Genomic DNA, 15,094 nt, shown 5'->3' with positions numbered 1-15,094 from the left:
CTACTATCTACAAATAAAGACAACTCCTTCGCGGGTTCAACGCTTTGGCATCGAAATAATAATGACCATCACTTTCTCTGCCTCCGTTTTGGTCGGTTGGTGGTGACACTTCGTTCGCTCGGCATTGGGGATACTTTACTCGTCGCCCTCCGTTTTTTCTTTACTTCATCCGTCTACGCGGAACAACGGACTTCGAAGCTGCATTCCTACACAGCCGAATGACTCACAAGCGAACAGCGCTCCTTTCAAAGAAAGATTCGATTCTCTGCGTTCGAAACGGAAACAAATAGCACACAGAACTACGGTGTACCTTTACGAAATCACTGTTCACTATCTGACGCCCAACATTACAATCAACAAACGATTATTTTCCTCGCAGACACGATTGGGGTAACTTTTATTGTGTTTTTCTTTGCCCCTCTATCGCTCCTATAACCACATCGCGCACCGATCGTAACACTTTCAGCCGCGACGGACACGAAGGTCTGAACTCCGAGACGGCCAAACAAAAAATCACCGTGAGACGCCCGACTCAGAGTCAGAGCCACTCCGGGGGGCTTGATGAGGCGTAACGTAATGTTTTTGGCATTACAGTCTAATGCCCAATTGCTGCGCCTCTGTCAAAACGTCTACGGGTCGGCCGAGGCGTAAGCCCGAGCGTAAATCCGAGCGTAAATACTTTTGCATTTTGCATTGCAAATATTCAGAAATCAATTTATTTCTCTTCTATTTGTGTTTTCTCGGACCAAAAACACGAACGTAAACACGTTTGACATTTCGGTTTTACATTTTTGCTGCCACACTACGCTAGTTCTTACGCCTCATGTAGCCCCCCAGTTATGAACGAGAATACTGAAATACGAAAAAGAATGCTATATGATAGGCACACGTCGCATGCTGTTCTCACCTCTTTTGTCGTCATAGTATTTAATTTGTGGAAATGTTAATAAATATCGAAAAATAATACAAAATTGAGTCTGGCCGGTTACTAACTTGGCATAAATTTTCTTGTATAATATTAACTTCACGAATTTGGTGCTGCTACCCTGCTGTCAGCTGTCAACCGTCAGCCATCATCAACTTCCGCTTTCGCTGTTTCGCTCTTTTCCGTCAAACGCAGCCATCGGCATTGAAACACATTTCGTGTCGCTCAGCGTAGAAATATCCGTAAGTGGCCGCAAAAAGTGTCCCGCCGGCAATAAATCACTTCGAAACAAAATCCCAAGCCGCCGGCCAATCGGTGCGCGTGTGAAAGGGTGCAACATTCTACCGGTTTCGCTAGAAAATCGAAAGAATATCTCGCACAACTTTGTGTCGGTTTACCGATGACGGCTGGCGAGGGGGAGGCTTTCTGTGATGTGCGGCCAGTGGCCGGTTAGGCTCTTTTCGATGTGCCGTGCTGTTTGATATCATCGTCATTAAACTAATGAAGTTCTGTTTTCTTCTTTTCTTTTCGGTCTTGTGTTTTCCGTGCAACAGACAATGTCCGACGTTGAAGTGTAAGTATCGATATCGCAAAGGATGGTCCCTCGGGGCGGGCAACGTCCTGCCTCGGGTGTGGAGAGGCCCGAAAGGATTCTCCCGTTTGCGCGACAAGCACAAAAACAAGCGACTTGATGCGATGTCTCTACTTGCGTGTTTTTTTTTCTGTTGAATCGTTTCGCTAAATAGTGAAGCTCCGAGCGCGCCCGTCGATGGCACCATGGATGTGAACACGGCCCTCCAGGAGGTGCTGAAGAAGTCGCTAGTTGCCGACGGGCTTGTGCACGGCATTCACGAGGCGTGCAAGGCGCTGGACAAGCGTCAGGCAGTGCTGTGTATTCTGGCGGAGAGCTGCGATGAGCCGCAGTACAAGAAGCTGATCACGGCGCTCTGCAACGAGCACCAGATTCCGTTGATCCGTGTCGACTCGAACAAGAAGCTCGGTGAATGGTCTGGCCTGTGCAAGATCGACAAGGAGGGCAAACCGCGCAAGATTTGCGGTGCTTCGTGTGTCGTGCTCAAGGTAAGCAAACATCGACCCAAAACAGTTGATAAACAAGAGAACAACACCAACACCTTCAATCGCCCATTTCTCCTCCTTCATTTTGCAGGACTTTGGGGAGGAAACGCCCGCTCTCGATGTCATCAAGGAGCACCTTCGGCAGGCGAGCTAAACACACATAACACGCTACTTTCTTTAGCTGGTTATACATTAATTTGTGAAAAGTAAAGGGAAGAAATACGAATGTGAAGGTTTCGGGATCTTCACGAAAATAACAACAGTGTATCTGGTTATATTGTAAGTTAAGCACACTGCTTCAGGGTGATTAGTTCAGTTTCAGTTGATGACAGAGTTCTTTGTGGTCCGGCCAGTCGCGTACCTGACACTCGCTGCATCGCCGAGGGTATAAAAACAAAAAATTAGTTGGAAATGTGCGGATATTTTCATGTTTTCGTCACTCGATACGTACCGTGAGCAGTAGAAAACGTTCAAACATTTGGAGCACTTCTTCTTCGCGGCACATCCACACGCTCCACACGCTTTCTCGGCACGCTCCTGTTTCGGTTCGGTCACTCCGGAAAGATGGCTTTCGAGGCGATCCAAACTGTAGGCGGAATTCAGTTTGATCGCCGTTTTTGCTATATCAGTTGGTTCTAGATCGACGAATATTGTGCGATGTTTTTCTACGATCACGTCGACTCCATCCCGTTGCATGTGGCGACGCAGAGTTTCGTACACTTCGGGAAGCTCTTCGAGCAGCAAGACTCCAGACGAACCTGTTGTCTGGGTATCTCGGGTTATTTGTAGCGAGCACAATTGTTGCTTAAGCTCTGCCAAAGGTGGCAGCTGGTCGAGAACGTGCTCATTCAGCAAACCGACACATTTGCTGATCGAACGCTGTCTATAAGCGTTCATTTCGTAGCCATGCATTAGGTCACGATTGAAAACGAGCTTGTGTAGACCAAACCAGGTTTGGGCTTCGGTTTTGCTCACTTTCATAACATTTTCACCATGCACTGGCGTCCAAACGTCGTCGAGATACTTTTCAAACTCTCCTTTCTGGTTCCGGCGTAACCACGGTTTGGAATGGAGAACTTCCGCAAGCAGACAGGGAAAATCGTGTATGCGAACAAGTCGCGTTGCCACACTCAGCGGTAAACATTCCAAATTTGAGATCAAGTACGAAGCAATGTTGAGGCTTTTCATTCCGATGCGGAATTCCATGCCACGCTGCATCCGAACCACTTCCTCCCTGGTCGATTCGTTCAGCAACTCCACCGGTGGTGGATCATCTTCTCGGTCGTTGTACCCGTTGGCCATTAATCCAATCAACCGTCCAATGGCTCCGGCACAGTAGTCTACCAAATCAAGTGCCACGCTGCCAAGTGCCTCAACCGTGTCTTTGTGGTAGAGGATGATTTCAAGCAACGAGGCAACATTTGCTTCGTGGTAAAGCACGCTGTACAGAACGAAAGTGGTGTCGGGCTCTTTCAGAGCCAGCAGCGACGGGAGGATATGTTCCCGCCAGACAACTACACTAAATGCCTCGCGTACCAGTATTGCAAGTTTGTTCTCCATTAGTAGGCGCTCCTTAACAACCTCCTCCTGCTTCGTGGATGCCTCTATGTAGGCTTGCTGGCAAAGGTTCAACATTACATTGTGCTGGTCTATCCAGCTGAAGGAGTAAAAGGGCAGCAATAAGTGATAAAATTTCGAAGACAATCTTTTCGGCTGCTTACCCTGCACTTCCGATGTCTGCCACTTCAAACGGCCGAAGGCTCACGACGGAGGCATCAATATCCTCAGGAAATACAGCACATGGATACGACGACATCTTCGAAATTAGCTTCTAGTTCTTTGGATGTTCTCGAAATAATGGTTCACGAAGTTTTGCGCGCTCATATAAAAATTTCAACGGTTGCCTAGCAACAAATGCAAAGTTTGCTGAGGATTCTCTGCATAGCAATCGCTTAAGCCATAGCGTTGATCCTCTGAACACCAACTTTAGCTGTGAGTAGAGTAGAGTGAGTAGAGAACAAAACTTAAAAATATATTCTTTTCCATTTCAAAATATTTGTTAATTTTCCTGTGCACCCTGTAATTTAAAATGTGCCTGAATATAGCGCCTTCCGGTAAGTATGTCTTTTCTCAGCACCTTAATCATAGACTGGATAACAGTTGCACCCGATACAGCGCAGCTTTGTTTTTCTGTTCTTCCTACTGAAGTATTGAACTATCGGTCGTTTCCACACCAAGTCGTAGTTGCTGTCAAAACAAAGTGTTCCGAGTGGCAAAAGAGAAAATTCCAACTAGTTCTGCAAACAACGTAGTTTCGCGAAAATCCCCTTCGCCCTTCGGGTTGTCGTCATCGCGTTTGTGCTGGGCACTGTGGAAAAAGCAAGCAAATATGTTTTAACTGAATCGTGGAGTAAGGTTGGCATGCTAAATTGTCCGCCGCTGGGATTCGAAATTCGGGAAATTGTTGCCTTTCATCTCCAAGCCTTGCCAGCATCGTCGTTGTCCAAACGACTAGACCACATCCTGTGCCGTGTCCATCACCGTTCCAACCACTCTTCTCGCGGCCTAGGAGGGCGCTTGACGGGGGCAGGGATTGATTGTTTTGGCGGCACGCGATTAGGTAAGAAAGTAAAACAAAACCAGTATTACCGACTGCGTGGCGACAGACGGGGGATTAAATGTTAACTTCGTAGGGAGAATTGCAACGCTGGCGCCGATTCCAAATTCATCTACATTGCCATTAACCTATGCCCATCTCTCTATCGATTGCCACATCGTTTTGGTCTTATCATATCGTCATCGATGTGAATCGTCGAAACACAAGACACACTATGATTGATAAATTCTTTGTAGGAGGTACAGATTTTCCAATTGAAATCTGTTACGGCGCTGGTATTGGATGGACGAACGTTCCAAAGATTTGTTAAAGCAATTCGATTTTTAATACTCAGTGCACCACGATGGTTGGTGGTTATTGTGACCATGTTTCCGCACATATTGTGCGCAAGTTGTGATATCTTCTTCCTTCCCTTAATCTCTGCAATTACACTGTTTCATCGGCGGTTCTCTGATTAGACGAACCAAAGCACGCTGCTATGTCGTACACTCGAGATGGATGATAATTGGAATAAATGAAATGTCATCCATTTCCACAGTTCCACATATGGCCATGCCACCAAGGTAAACGGGTTGCTGGTGCAGTTCGCTGAGCGCATTCTCGCGACCGAAATGCAGTGTTTTCCTTTTTAAAAACTGAAACCGTTTACATAGCGCATTTCCATTATACACGGTGGTTTCATTGGAATGGTTTCATTCGGAATGGTTTCATTTAATTTATGCCCGAAGCTGCCGAGCCTAAGTTTGCCGAGTCATGAAACGAGATTTGGAAATGTTGTTGTTCTTGTTTCAAACTATTAAAAGTTCTGCCATTACTGCCCGTCTGAGTTTTTCAATAGTTCCCATTTTTTAATTCACAGTGATAACATTGATTTATGTTTTAAAGCTTGAAAAGTGCTCGCGGTGATAGCCTAGAACTGGAACTTGTAGAAAACCAGCATGGGAAACCATCACAGTTCCATCTCGAACGGCACAAGTAACCTAAAAACGAAAGCCACAGGAAACGGAGATCAGACAGCTGAAAATGGCACGGTCGCTGGTACCCGTGGTATGACGCGTACAGCCAGCGGGGCGGATATTCAGGATCGTTCGCAAACGCAGTTCGCACCAATCGAAAAGCTTGGTCGGATATTAGCGAAAAAAAGCGAGGAGCAACATCGGACACACCAAGGCATTACCGGTGATATATTCGCGGTAAGCGCTCCTCGGCAGAATCTAATGCAAAATGATGTGAAACAACTCATGTCGTCTCCTTCTCCCAGCGCCACGTATTTCCAAAATATCCGGATTTAGGTCTGAAGCTGTTTCGCTACCTGCGCCATATGAGCCACGCCAAAACGGAACACCTCGGGCTAGTGGCGTTCAGGCAACAGTGTGAAAAATTTCTCGGCCTTCTCGACGATTCTGTCATCCTGGAGAGCTATGTGCGTATGTTTGGCGATCTAAACGAGGGCGAACTGATTAAGCCGGAAAATCTGAAGAGTTTGCTACGAACTTGCTACAACCTGGCGATGGCACACTACTCGGACGGACCGCAAACGTGTCTTTTGGTAAGTGTGCAAAATTAAAAGCCCGTCTCTTGGTATAATATGTAAATGATTGAAACATGTATTTCCCACTATTCATACAAATGCTGCATACGCTCAGACAGATGACGACGACGTTTCGGTATGGAAAGAGTAGTTTAATGAAATCCAATTCTTTTTAATTTGTTATAGAATTGTCTTATGTTGTCTTATAGAATTGTAGAAAATGTTCAACTATTTTAGAGATCATTTTTACTACGCTACGCTATACTTTGAGCAATTAATTTTAATAATGCTTGTGATTCTCAGTTAGCGCTGAGTTTGTTTTGCCGTAGGTTACTTTGTTTAAATGTAGTAACGAGATCGGACTTAGCGATAATTGGTTGATGTTACGTCTTGAGTGCATTTAAATGTTTTGTCTTGAAGTTGGATCCGGCAACGGCGTTTGAAAATGCTATTTATGCTCTTTTCAATTACTTTTTGATTAGTGTTTTAAAACCTTTCACCATGAGGTATGAGGTAGAGATTACGAGTGTAGATCAATCTTGATAATGCCAAACACTTATGGCTTCACTCTTCTTTGTGTCAGAGTTTGTTTTCTTTAGTTCAGTACATTCCAAAAGAATATATTCTAAATTAATCATAACGTAATAGATAACCAAAATGTTTTCTTTTATTTCAGCTTAACCGCACGCTCGATTCCGTGGTGCAGTCCTGTTTCTTTTCGAAGGAATCGCTCAGTCCTGGCTATATTTGCCGCTGGTTGGAGAACAACGTGCCACGGTTGGTACCTCCGATTCACAAGTACTGTGTGCATGCCCTCAGCACGTCCCACCGGACAATCATCGACAACAGTATGACGAGTAACAGTGAAACAGTTGTCTCGATCAGTGCCATCAATGCGGGTGAAGCGAGCTACGGGCTCGAGCTGCAAACACCCATCCTCGAGAAGGTGAATCCTTTCGCCAAGGAGCATGCTACGGGATCGGTAACCGGTGGCAGTGGACCGGCGTCTGGTAAACCGCTCACCAACGAAGAGCGAGAACGGTTGAAAAACCAGCAACCACTGTTACCATTGTCCGAGGCGTGGCTACTTGCCGGGTCGTTGCCACCGCTCTACAGCAAGCCCCAGTCCGTCCCGGCACCGGTTAACCCAAATTCGGCAAATCTGACGTCACACGTAAGCGTAGTAATTCGGAAGACAAAATGTTGGCTTTTACATATGCGTGTTGTGGGATACAGATATTCCTTGCGAAACTACTGTCGTTGGTGCCGTCTCACTGGACTTCGCTGTACGACTCGCGCCTCGACGGTGCTGGAACAAATCGCTTCCTGCACCACGTGCTCGGTTATCGTGGTCCAAATCTAATCCTGTTCCGCTGCGAGGACGATCTACTGTTCTGCGTCGCAAACCCGAACGAATGGCGTGAAACGCACCTCTACACAGGAGATGAAGGTAGCTGTTGCCTGCAGTTGCTTCCAAAGTAAGTGGTCGGTTCAGGTTTTTGTGAATAGCGTTAGCATTTTAATTTACATACGTTTCGTGCGTTCTCTCCATCGGTCAGATTTCAGATGTTGGAAAAGAAGCCCAAGAGCCTCTACCTTAATACGCATATCCGCGGCTACCCGAAGGGGTTACGGGCTGGTTCCGATCCGCGGAAGCCGATCCTTATTGTCGACGAACACTTCGAGCGACTAGAGTATCGCTCACTGCTACACCGCATACTGTCGATCGAGGTTTGGGGATGCGGTGATCAGCAGCAACGCGACGTACAGCTCGATATCAAACGGTGGCAAATCCGGGAAGCGGAAAGGCAGCGAACGGTCAAAATGACTGCCGCAGACTGGATGGACCATCCAGATCGCTATCTACTCGAGCTGGGCGGGCGTCAGAACTACAACAATTCGTCCACGTAGTAGAGGACAGTCGCTATGTTGTAGCTAACAGAAGGTTTCGTACGTACACTAAAAGTATGAATACTTTTGAACGGTGCAGCATACGGAAGTAGGGGACGAAGATACGAGTAATACACAAGGTTTTTTTTCATTTGCTGGAAAGCATACCACTTAAATATTGTGCGCGCAATCGGAGGCAACAAGCGCAACAAAGTACTTAGTATTTTATTGTATTGCGTTTTCCGTTTCCCAGATTCCACGATGATCGGACCGGAAGTGCGTCGCGTTTTCTATGTTCAAGGTGCGTCAAAATTTTACCTAATAAGACAAAACAGAACTAACGATACTTAAGCCAACGTGTTTACATCTGTAGAAACATTGTGGCGGTTACTTTCAAACTGGTACTAAAACTAAATAGCAAATGCGCTTCAACATGTTAGCCGAGGGGGCGATTTTGTCAAGGCGTTCACCGCGAGTGTACTTATTGTTGATTTCGCACAATTCTGCTCGGCTCGGGATTTACTCTTATCGGAGGAGGTAAAACGAAACGGTGCTAGAATGTGATCCGTTCCCCACTTTATGTAGACAAATATAAATCGAAACTATTGGCTAAAAGACACGGACAGACACACACACTCGTTCTAATGGCGTACGATGGAAGCGGATGGCGAAGGCAAAGCACTATTTTTAGGCAAGTGTTGTTTATAAGCAGCTTATTTACGGACGTTGTCGGTTAATCGTGCCACTATGTATCCAGTGTTTTTTGGTGCACATTTCGCTTTTCATATTATCTTTGTTTACTTGTTTTCGCTCGGTGCTCGTGTGAGGCGCAGAGAGAATTAATGGAGCGACCATTATTGAGAGAATTGACAATAAAATGGCAAATGCAGTAAAGTCTCTTGGTTTTGTGAAAAATAAGTAATGTCGTTCTTTTTCGTAACGGGAAAGTTTGAAATAATTTAAAGTCATAAAGTTCATTTCGACTGTTCATTTTGACGTTTTGACGTTTTGACTCATCCATTCAAGGCAAGTGTCAAAACCACGTTGTCGGTTGTGTACAAAGGAGAAGGGGCTTAACCCGTTCAGCCGGACGGACCACCGGACCACCCAGTTGGAGTCCGCGTAGCGCGCGTTGTTGGTTGCCTGAGCCCCTCCGGAACTACATTGGTCCTGGCGCCAGTTTGTCTTCTTAAACTACGACAACCTGTAACTACTTCAAACGCCCAATCATTGCCTACTCTGTTCGTCTTGTGTTAAAATTTCGCGAACGTTATGTAAACATGGGTGGCAATATTTAGCCTCGTAATCATTGTCTACCAATTAAGTGAACGCATTCGTGTGTGTCTGTGCATGGCCCTGTTTATGCAATTCATCAGATCACCACCCCGAATGTTTTTTGGGTGATAAGCCAAGACACACGTCGGCGCACAATAGGTGGATTCTCCAGTTATCTTCACCTTCACACTCCATCTGTGGGCGCCGCGAGTTACCTTCTCACGCTACCATCCCAATCTAACGGGACCGAAGATCCGGGAGTCTGTGGGTCAGCCTCCACACAAGAGTGCATCATTACCGTGCCAACGACGGCTGAGATCGGAATGTGAAGACAGTTACACAAAACCGCCCGCGGAACGTGAACGTCGTACCTTAGTCTTTAGCGAAGGGACCGAGAGACGCATACCGTGGACAGTGCTTGAGAGGTTTCATGTTTTACGCACGCCGCTGGACCACACTTTCACCTCGCGACCGGTTACGTTGTGTACGAATTGCTGGCCCCATGCGGTGACCTAAGATCGCTCCAATTCGTAACCATTACACAACCCGTCGATCACCGCTGGCCTAAACACATAGCACGGCCCAAGTAGTATACGCACGGACCAGCAGTAACCTTTCGGCTTAAGTTTTTGTCAAAGGTGCCACCAAACAGCCATCGTAAGACACTGCCATCATCGAACCCTCGGCTGCTGATATTTCTTCTCCAAGCGACAACCTGTCTACCATGGGTGCAGATCAGGAGGGCGCGAAAAAAACCATTCGCGTTGGATCGCGCAAAAGTGAGGTAAGTTACTCAAGGGGTCGGCTATTTCATTTATTCTCACAATCCCTGTTTATGACCGGACAAAACATCTAAAGGCTTTTTGCAACCGTGTGCAATTATTTGTGTTACGATTTACGACGGTAGCTCATATTTGAGCTGGGCTTATCGGGTGTTAGGTTAAACACGTTTTATTACTTGAGACGCTTGGAAGTACTTTTGATGTCAACAAATGATTTAGTTCCCTAAAGTTGTGCTGAAGTTATGTTGTTCCGTGTGTTCAAATTGAAAGGTTTCGATTGTCGACCTCCATTTTATCAATATTAACTTTACACTCTTTTTGTGCCTTAATAAAAGGAATGCCAAGATCATACCAAATATAAAGAGAATACAGCAACAAATCAACGGATATCATTGACATGGCTTCGATTAGGGAGAACGAGTTTCTATCGGAATGTGGTGTCCTTCCAGGAGCCAAAAAATAAAAACCAGCAATGATGTTGTAATCCTTATGGTTATTAAAACCCCGGTACAAACGAGACAGAAAGTTATGGGATTTAGCGGTCAGTCTTCAATTAAAAGCAATTGAATAAACTTCTCTCTCGCAGAACTCACAATGAAATTTAGTTGCCTCAACATCTTGCAGGGAAAATTAGAATGTGGAAATTGTTAATGTGGACCATGCTCGAGGTGATAGTTGATGTCTTTCGGTGGGCTTTTTTTTACTCAAAGTTTTACATTGAGCTTGAATGAACTGCGTGCAAGAACCAATTAAAGAAAAACTTAATTGTCTTTCTAACGATATTTGGTCTCCCGCAGGCTGCAAGCCAAACGGTAAGGAAACATAATTATCAATCGTCCCCAGGCATCATTTAGGCGCGTCACTAGTCATTAACAGTCTTCCATTCGGGAGCGTCACGATAATACATTAAGTGAATATCGTCCCATCGTTCACACCACGATGTAGTTCTCCCCTAGGGGAAGCAATTAGAATTTCAAAACCGACATTTGACCCTGGGCATTCGATTTAGAGCGGCATAAAATGGTAGTCCACGTTTTTAATGTACTGAACACGCTCCAACACGGGGAGACAAACGCTTTTTAGAACCTTCGGAATGTTTTACTTAAACCGAAACAGACTTCTTACGTGTACTGTACGGTTTTGTTTTCCATTTCATTTCAGCTGGCCCTCATCCAAACGAAACACGTCATCGCCCTGCTGCAGAAGCTCCATCCGGATGTGGTTTACGAAATTCGTGAGTACAAATTTGAATCGATTGCTAAAGGAAATCGAATGCACTACGAAGATCAATTAAGGGGGTGTTTGACGGTCGCACCATCGTCCATCGTGTTGTATTCAAATTTTACAGCTCGAGCGATCCATTCCAAGTCGCGTAGTCGCTGGACGAAGGAATCGTTTTTCTGAAAGTCATCGTGTCGTTCGCTTAACAATATCGTGAGTTAACCAGAAACTCACTCACACTCGCGTTCACTTGACACGTCGTCGTAGCCAGGCCGTTCGACGATAAGTCTTGCGTGGTTAGATAAGTTCGCGTTGTTGTTGAGCAAACGACAGCCCTCTAAGAACGGGAGCTATCGGAACGATCGGCACCCGGTGAGAAACTCCTTGGAGGCTTTCCGCTTCAACCCCGCACAGTTTCACGTCAAACGATAGTGAATCTTAATGATACCGCTTCACAAGCTGTTACTTGAGCGCGATTTGGATCTGATAGAAACGGCACGTATTCAATCGTGCGTGAATTTAGTAGATTCAGAATTGGAAAATTAAGAATGATCATCATACCGATCAGACTTGTACTACTTCAAATGAAAAGTATTGATAAATTTTTTTTAAGTGTTTAAATATAGAAACAAAGTTTATCCTCTGAGAAATGGAGAGTTGTTTGATTTCAAGACCATGCTGAAATCATGCCTTTTGATGTTTACTCAAAGGACCGACCAGTTCAACCTACTACCATCAATCATTCCCCACCAACTTTTAAAGAATATCTGATAATCTCAAAAATCCTTGAAACTGTTGACACCTGTTATCCCTAGTATGGCCAACACTACTGAGCTGAATGTGCTCATATTTCCATCGTTGTTGTCTACAAACTTCCTCTTTCACTGCTGTAGGTCGGTAATCAACATCCGTTGTGGTCTTAGAATTATTGAGAAACATTTGATTGCCCCGTGGACAATTCTGGGCGAACCGTTGGACATAGTTTATTGCTGTCCGAGGTTTACTGGCAAGTGGGCCGGTTAGTGTGCCAGTGGTTGGCTTATTATGTAAATGAGGCAAAAGAAGAACATTGCCACACTTGCAATTCGCAACGTTGCTTCTTGGCAGAAGTGTGAGTAATGTTTAATAGCAAATTAGATGGAAATTAGAAGTTTTTTTTTATTTAATTAAAATAAAAAAATAAAGTAAGTTTAACTTAATCTGAAAAGGATATATTTTGTAACAAATTTTATATTTTTGTTTGCCAAAATTATTTAGGTAAAGTGCCGCCAGTGCTGCAAGTTTATCGCCAGCAGAAGGCCCCTTGTTGCCCTCTGGATAAGGATTGCATGGTGCCACATACTCCCTATCTCACAAAGCACGAAACCAACAGCGTGCGATATTTCGCCACTGTCTGACCTCTGTGAGATTCATTAAATAAAACAAAACTTGCTGCACGTCTTCGATCGCCTCTGAAGGTGTATGGTGCAATGTATTAATGGTGGTTAATTAAAAGTTTCCGTATCATGTCCGCCATGGCGTGATGTCTGCTCATGTTATAAAGCTTCGTAGCGATAGTAAATCGATTGCTTGAAAGTATAAAAAAACATTCTAAATTCTCCCAATTTTCTTCTTTCTCTTCTCGCTATACCAAAAATACAGATACAATGACCACGGTTGGCGATCGTGTGCTTAACAAGTCTCTGCCGAAGATTGGTGAAAAGTCGCTTTTCACCAAGGACCTCGAGGACGCCCTTCGGACCGGAGGCGTCGATTTCGTCGTACACTCACTGAAGGATCTTCCGACGGCCCTGCCGCTTGGAATGGCTATCGGTGCGGTGTTGGAACGAGAAGATCCGCGAGATGCACTCGTTCTTAACGAAAGACACCGGGGGCGCACGCTAGCCACTCTTCCGCGGGGTTCTGTCATCGGAACGTCCTCGTTACGGCGGTCGGCCCAACTCTCCCGTTATCACCGCCATCTGGTCGTGAACGATATTCGAGGTAATCTCAACACGCGGCTTGCTAAACTGGACGCAGAGTCGTCAAAGTTTGCGGGCATCATCCTGGCGCAAGCTGGCCTTGTGCGGATGGGTTGGGACCAGCGAATAGATCAAGTGATCGAACCAGACGAGATTTTGTACGCCGTTGGGCAGGGTGCGTTGGCTGTTGAGTGCCGCTCGAACGATTCGTACATTCTGGCAATGTTGGCCAAGCTGTGTCATCTCGAAACGCAGTGTCGAATTCTGACCGAACGCAGCTTTCTGCGGACGCTCGGCGGTGGCTGTAGTGCTCCGGTTGCCGTTCGGACTGCACTGAAACGTCAGAATGTAAGTCAGCAGGATGGTGGTGATGCGACGGCGGATGGAACACGCAAACGATCATCGGACAAGAGCGACGATTCCACATTCCAGCTGCATGTCGAGGGTGCCGTGTGGAGTCTCGATGGCGAAACTGAAATACGGTCAAAGGGCGAGTGTGAATTAGATCTGTCAGCACCGGGTCACTCCGAAGAAACGCCACCGAAGAAGCTGAAACTAACGGAATCGCCCTCGGTACTGGATAGTGGTAACGGAAAGGGAAACAATGCAAAAGGCAGTCCAGCTGAGTGTCCGATCGATCACCAAGAGGGGAAAAGAAAAAGTCCTGAAATCATTGCCGACAACGACGTATTGTTGCTGCCTGGATGCTCAAAAGATGGGTCGCGCTTGAATTTAAGCAAGTTCATCGACATCCATGGCGAGCTGTTTAAAAAGTGTCCTTACTCGTCGCAACTGACGAAGATTGTGTCAGAAGCGAAGAAGGCCGATAGCAACGGAAACAATCTGCAACCCGAGGGAGAATCGAAACCCCGGAAAGTGGAAGAACCAGATTTGTGTCCCAGTGCGCTGTTCCCGGTTGGCCAGGAGGTCATGGGTGATTGTCCGTTCGTTAGCACCGAAGAAAAGGTGGATATGCTGCTGGCAGGTGCGATAGGTGCCGGCTGTCCGATGGCCAAACCGAAGCCAGTGGAGAAAAACGAACAGGCGGTCGACAACGGTGTCGTTGAAGGAAAAGAGTCAAGTGTAGCGACACCGCTGGACAAATGCCCATTTCTGGCAGCCAAAGTGCTGGATTACAACGAAAATCTGGACGGGAGACATCTCGGGCCGGAACCAACGCTGGAGGATAACAGCGACCTGCTGTTCTGTGGAATGCACCGGCACTCGTCCGTCAAGCAAACCGTTTTCGAACGGTGTGAAAAGCTTGGTTACGATCTGGCTCATGACCTCATTGCGAGAGGAGCACTAGCGGTGATGAAGTGCGCGCAGAACGAAATACACTCGAAGGTGGTAACCTAGAGCAGCCGTGGTGACCACCACTTAGTTCCTAGATCAATCCCCTCTAAGCGGTGCTCTCATGTTGATTTTCTTATTATTATTTTTGCTTGTTTTCTCTCTTGTTAAATCGGAAAAAGGTTGATCAAAAAGGGATCAATTTTTGTCCAGATGGACATTTTTGCAATAAATCAATGTTAGGAAATGAACGATAGATAAAAAAAACGCTTTAGTTTTTTTTCACAGAAAGAAACCCTTGCGGGTAACGCACTTTAATAATAGATACCTCAACAAAACAGTTACATATAAGCGACACATTGCTACCGAGTATTAATACGGCGGACTAGCGACGGTCCACCGCTGTAAAATGTCGGTGTCGGATCCACCAACACAATTGAAGTTGTGTCCCAGCCGTGCGAAGATACGGCCGACACTGGTGCTCTCGCCTGGCACCCGATGACCTGCACCGAAGTCGAAACC

General features: G+C 46.0%; 4 protein-coding genes across 5 annotated transcripts; 3 read left to right on the top strand and 1 right to left on the bottom strand.

Moving 5' to 3' along the window:
* The first annotated feature begins 1,108 nt into the window (after positions 1-1,108).
* LOC131206692 (small ribosomal subunit protein eS12) lies at positions 1,109-2,262 on the top strand. The gene is made up of 4 exons (XM_058199355.1): positions 1,109-1,167; positions 1,480-1,499; positions 1,672-2,005; positions 2,094-2,262. The coding sequence occupies exons 2-4, from the start codon at positions 1,483-1,485 to the stop codon at positions 2,154-2,156; spliced, it is 414 nt and encodes a 137-aa protein (XP_058055338.1). The 5' UTR covers positions 1,109-1,167; positions 1,480-1,482; the 3' UTR covers positions 2,157-2,262.
* A 47-nt stretch (positions 2,263-2,309) lies between these two features.
* Positions 2,310-3,818, bottom strand: LOC131215157 (zinc finger MYND domain-containing protein 10 homolog). The gene is made up of 3 exons (XM_058209543.1): positions 3,724-3,818; positions 2,454-3,659; positions 2,310-2,373 (listed from the first exon to the last, which is right to left on the bottom strand). Exons 1-3 carry the CDS (start codon positions 3,816-3,818, stop codon positions 2,310-2,312), a joined length of 1,365 nt encoding a protein of 454 aa, XP_058065526.1.
* Positions 3,819-4,302: 484 nt separating this feature from the next.
* Positions 4,303-8,925, top strand: LOC131216782 (uncharacterized). Of its 2 annotated transcripts, XM_058211362.1 has the most exons (7): positions 4,303-4,622; positions 5,479-5,812; positions 5,881-6,168; positions 6,266-6,286; positions 6,827-7,324; positions 7,387-7,628; positions 7,710-8,925. In XM_058211362.1, the coding sequence occupies exons 2-7, from the start codon at positions 5,558-5,560 to the stop codon at positions 8,059-8,061; spliced, it is 1,656 nt and encodes a 551-aa protein (XP_058067345.1). In that variant the 5' UTR covers positions 4,303-4,622; positions 5,479-5,557; the 3' UTR covers positions 8,062-8,925. The 2 variants fall into 2 exon arrangements, with proteins under 2 accessions (XP_058067345.1, XP_058067353.1); XM_058211370.1 differs by lacking the exon at positions 6,266-6,286.
* Positions 8,926-9,427: 502 nt separating this feature from the next.
* Positions 9,428-14,821, top strand: LOC131209245 (uncharacterized). Its single transcript, XM_058202265.1, has 3 exons — positions 9,428-10,099; positions 11,259-11,331; positions 12,960-14,821. Exons 1-3 carry the CDS (start codon positions 10,040-10,042, stop codon positions 14,636-14,638), a joined length of 1,812 nt encoding a protein of 603 aa, XP_058058248.1. The 5' UTR covers positions 9,428-10,039; the 3' UTR covers positions 14,639-14,821.
* The last annotated feature ends 273 nt before the right edge of the window (positions 14,822-15,094 follow it).

This window comes from Anopheles bellator, chromosome 1, assembly GCF_943735745.2.
Source record: "Anopheles bellator chromosome 1, idAnoBellAS_SP24_06.2, whole genome shotgun sequence".
Lineage (NCBI taxonomy): Eukaryota > Metazoa > Arthropoda > Insecta > Diptera > Culicidae > Anopheles > Anopheles bellator.
This window is presented reverse-complemented; position numbering and strand designations above follow the sequence as displayed.

What these genes read in the sequence shown, in the direction of transcription:
- LOC131216782 (XM_058211362.1), top strand. Translation starts at nt 5,558, where the DNA reads ATGGGAAACCATCACAGTTCCATCTCGAACGGCACAAGTAACCTAAAA. An exon ending in TTACCGGTGATATATTCGCG is followed by an intron (nt 5,813 to 5,880) that starts GTAAGCGCTCCT and finishes TCCTTCTCCCAG; the next exon opens with CGCCACGTATTTCCAAAATA. An exon ending in TGCCTGCAGTTGCTTCCAAA is followed by an intron (nt 7,629 to 7,709) that starts GTAAGTGGTCGG and finishes TCCATCGGTCAG; the next exon opens with ATTTCAGATGTTGGAAAAGA.
- LOC131206692 (XM_058199355.1), top strand. An exon ending in CTTCGTGTGTCGTGCTCAAG is followed by an intron (nt 2,006 to 2,093) that starts GTAAGCAAACAT and finishes TTCATTTTGCAG; the next exon opens with GACTTTGGGGAGGAAACGCC.
- LOC131209245 (XM_058202265.1), top strand. Translation starts at nt 10,040, where the DNA reads ATGGGTGCAGATCAGGAGGGCGCGAAAAAAACCATTCGCGTTGGATCG. An exon ending in TTGGATCGCGCAAAAGTGAG is followed by an intron (nt 10,100 to 11,258) that starts GTAAGTTACTCA and finishes ATTTCATTTCAG; the next exon opens with CTGGCCCTCATCCAAACGAA. An exon ending in GGATGTGGTTTACGAAATTC is followed by an intron (nt 11,332 to 12,959) that starts GTGAGTACAAAT and finishes CCAAAAATACAG; the next exon opens with ATACAATGACCACGGTTGGC.
- LOC131215157 (XM_058209543.1), bottom strand. Translation starts at nt 3,818, where the DNA reads ATGTCGTCGTATCCATGTGCTGTATTTCCTGAGGATATTGATGCCTCC. An exon ending in GCAGACATCGGAAGTGCAGG is followed by an intron (nt 3,660 to 3,723) that starts GTAAGCAGCCGA and finishes TTACTCCTTCAG; the next exon opens with CTGGATAGACCAGCACAATG. An exon ending in AACGTTTTCTACTGCTCACG is followed by an intron (nt 2,374 to 2,453) that starts GTACGTATCGAG and finishes TCGGCGATGCAG; the next exon opens with CGAGTGTCAGGTACGCGACT.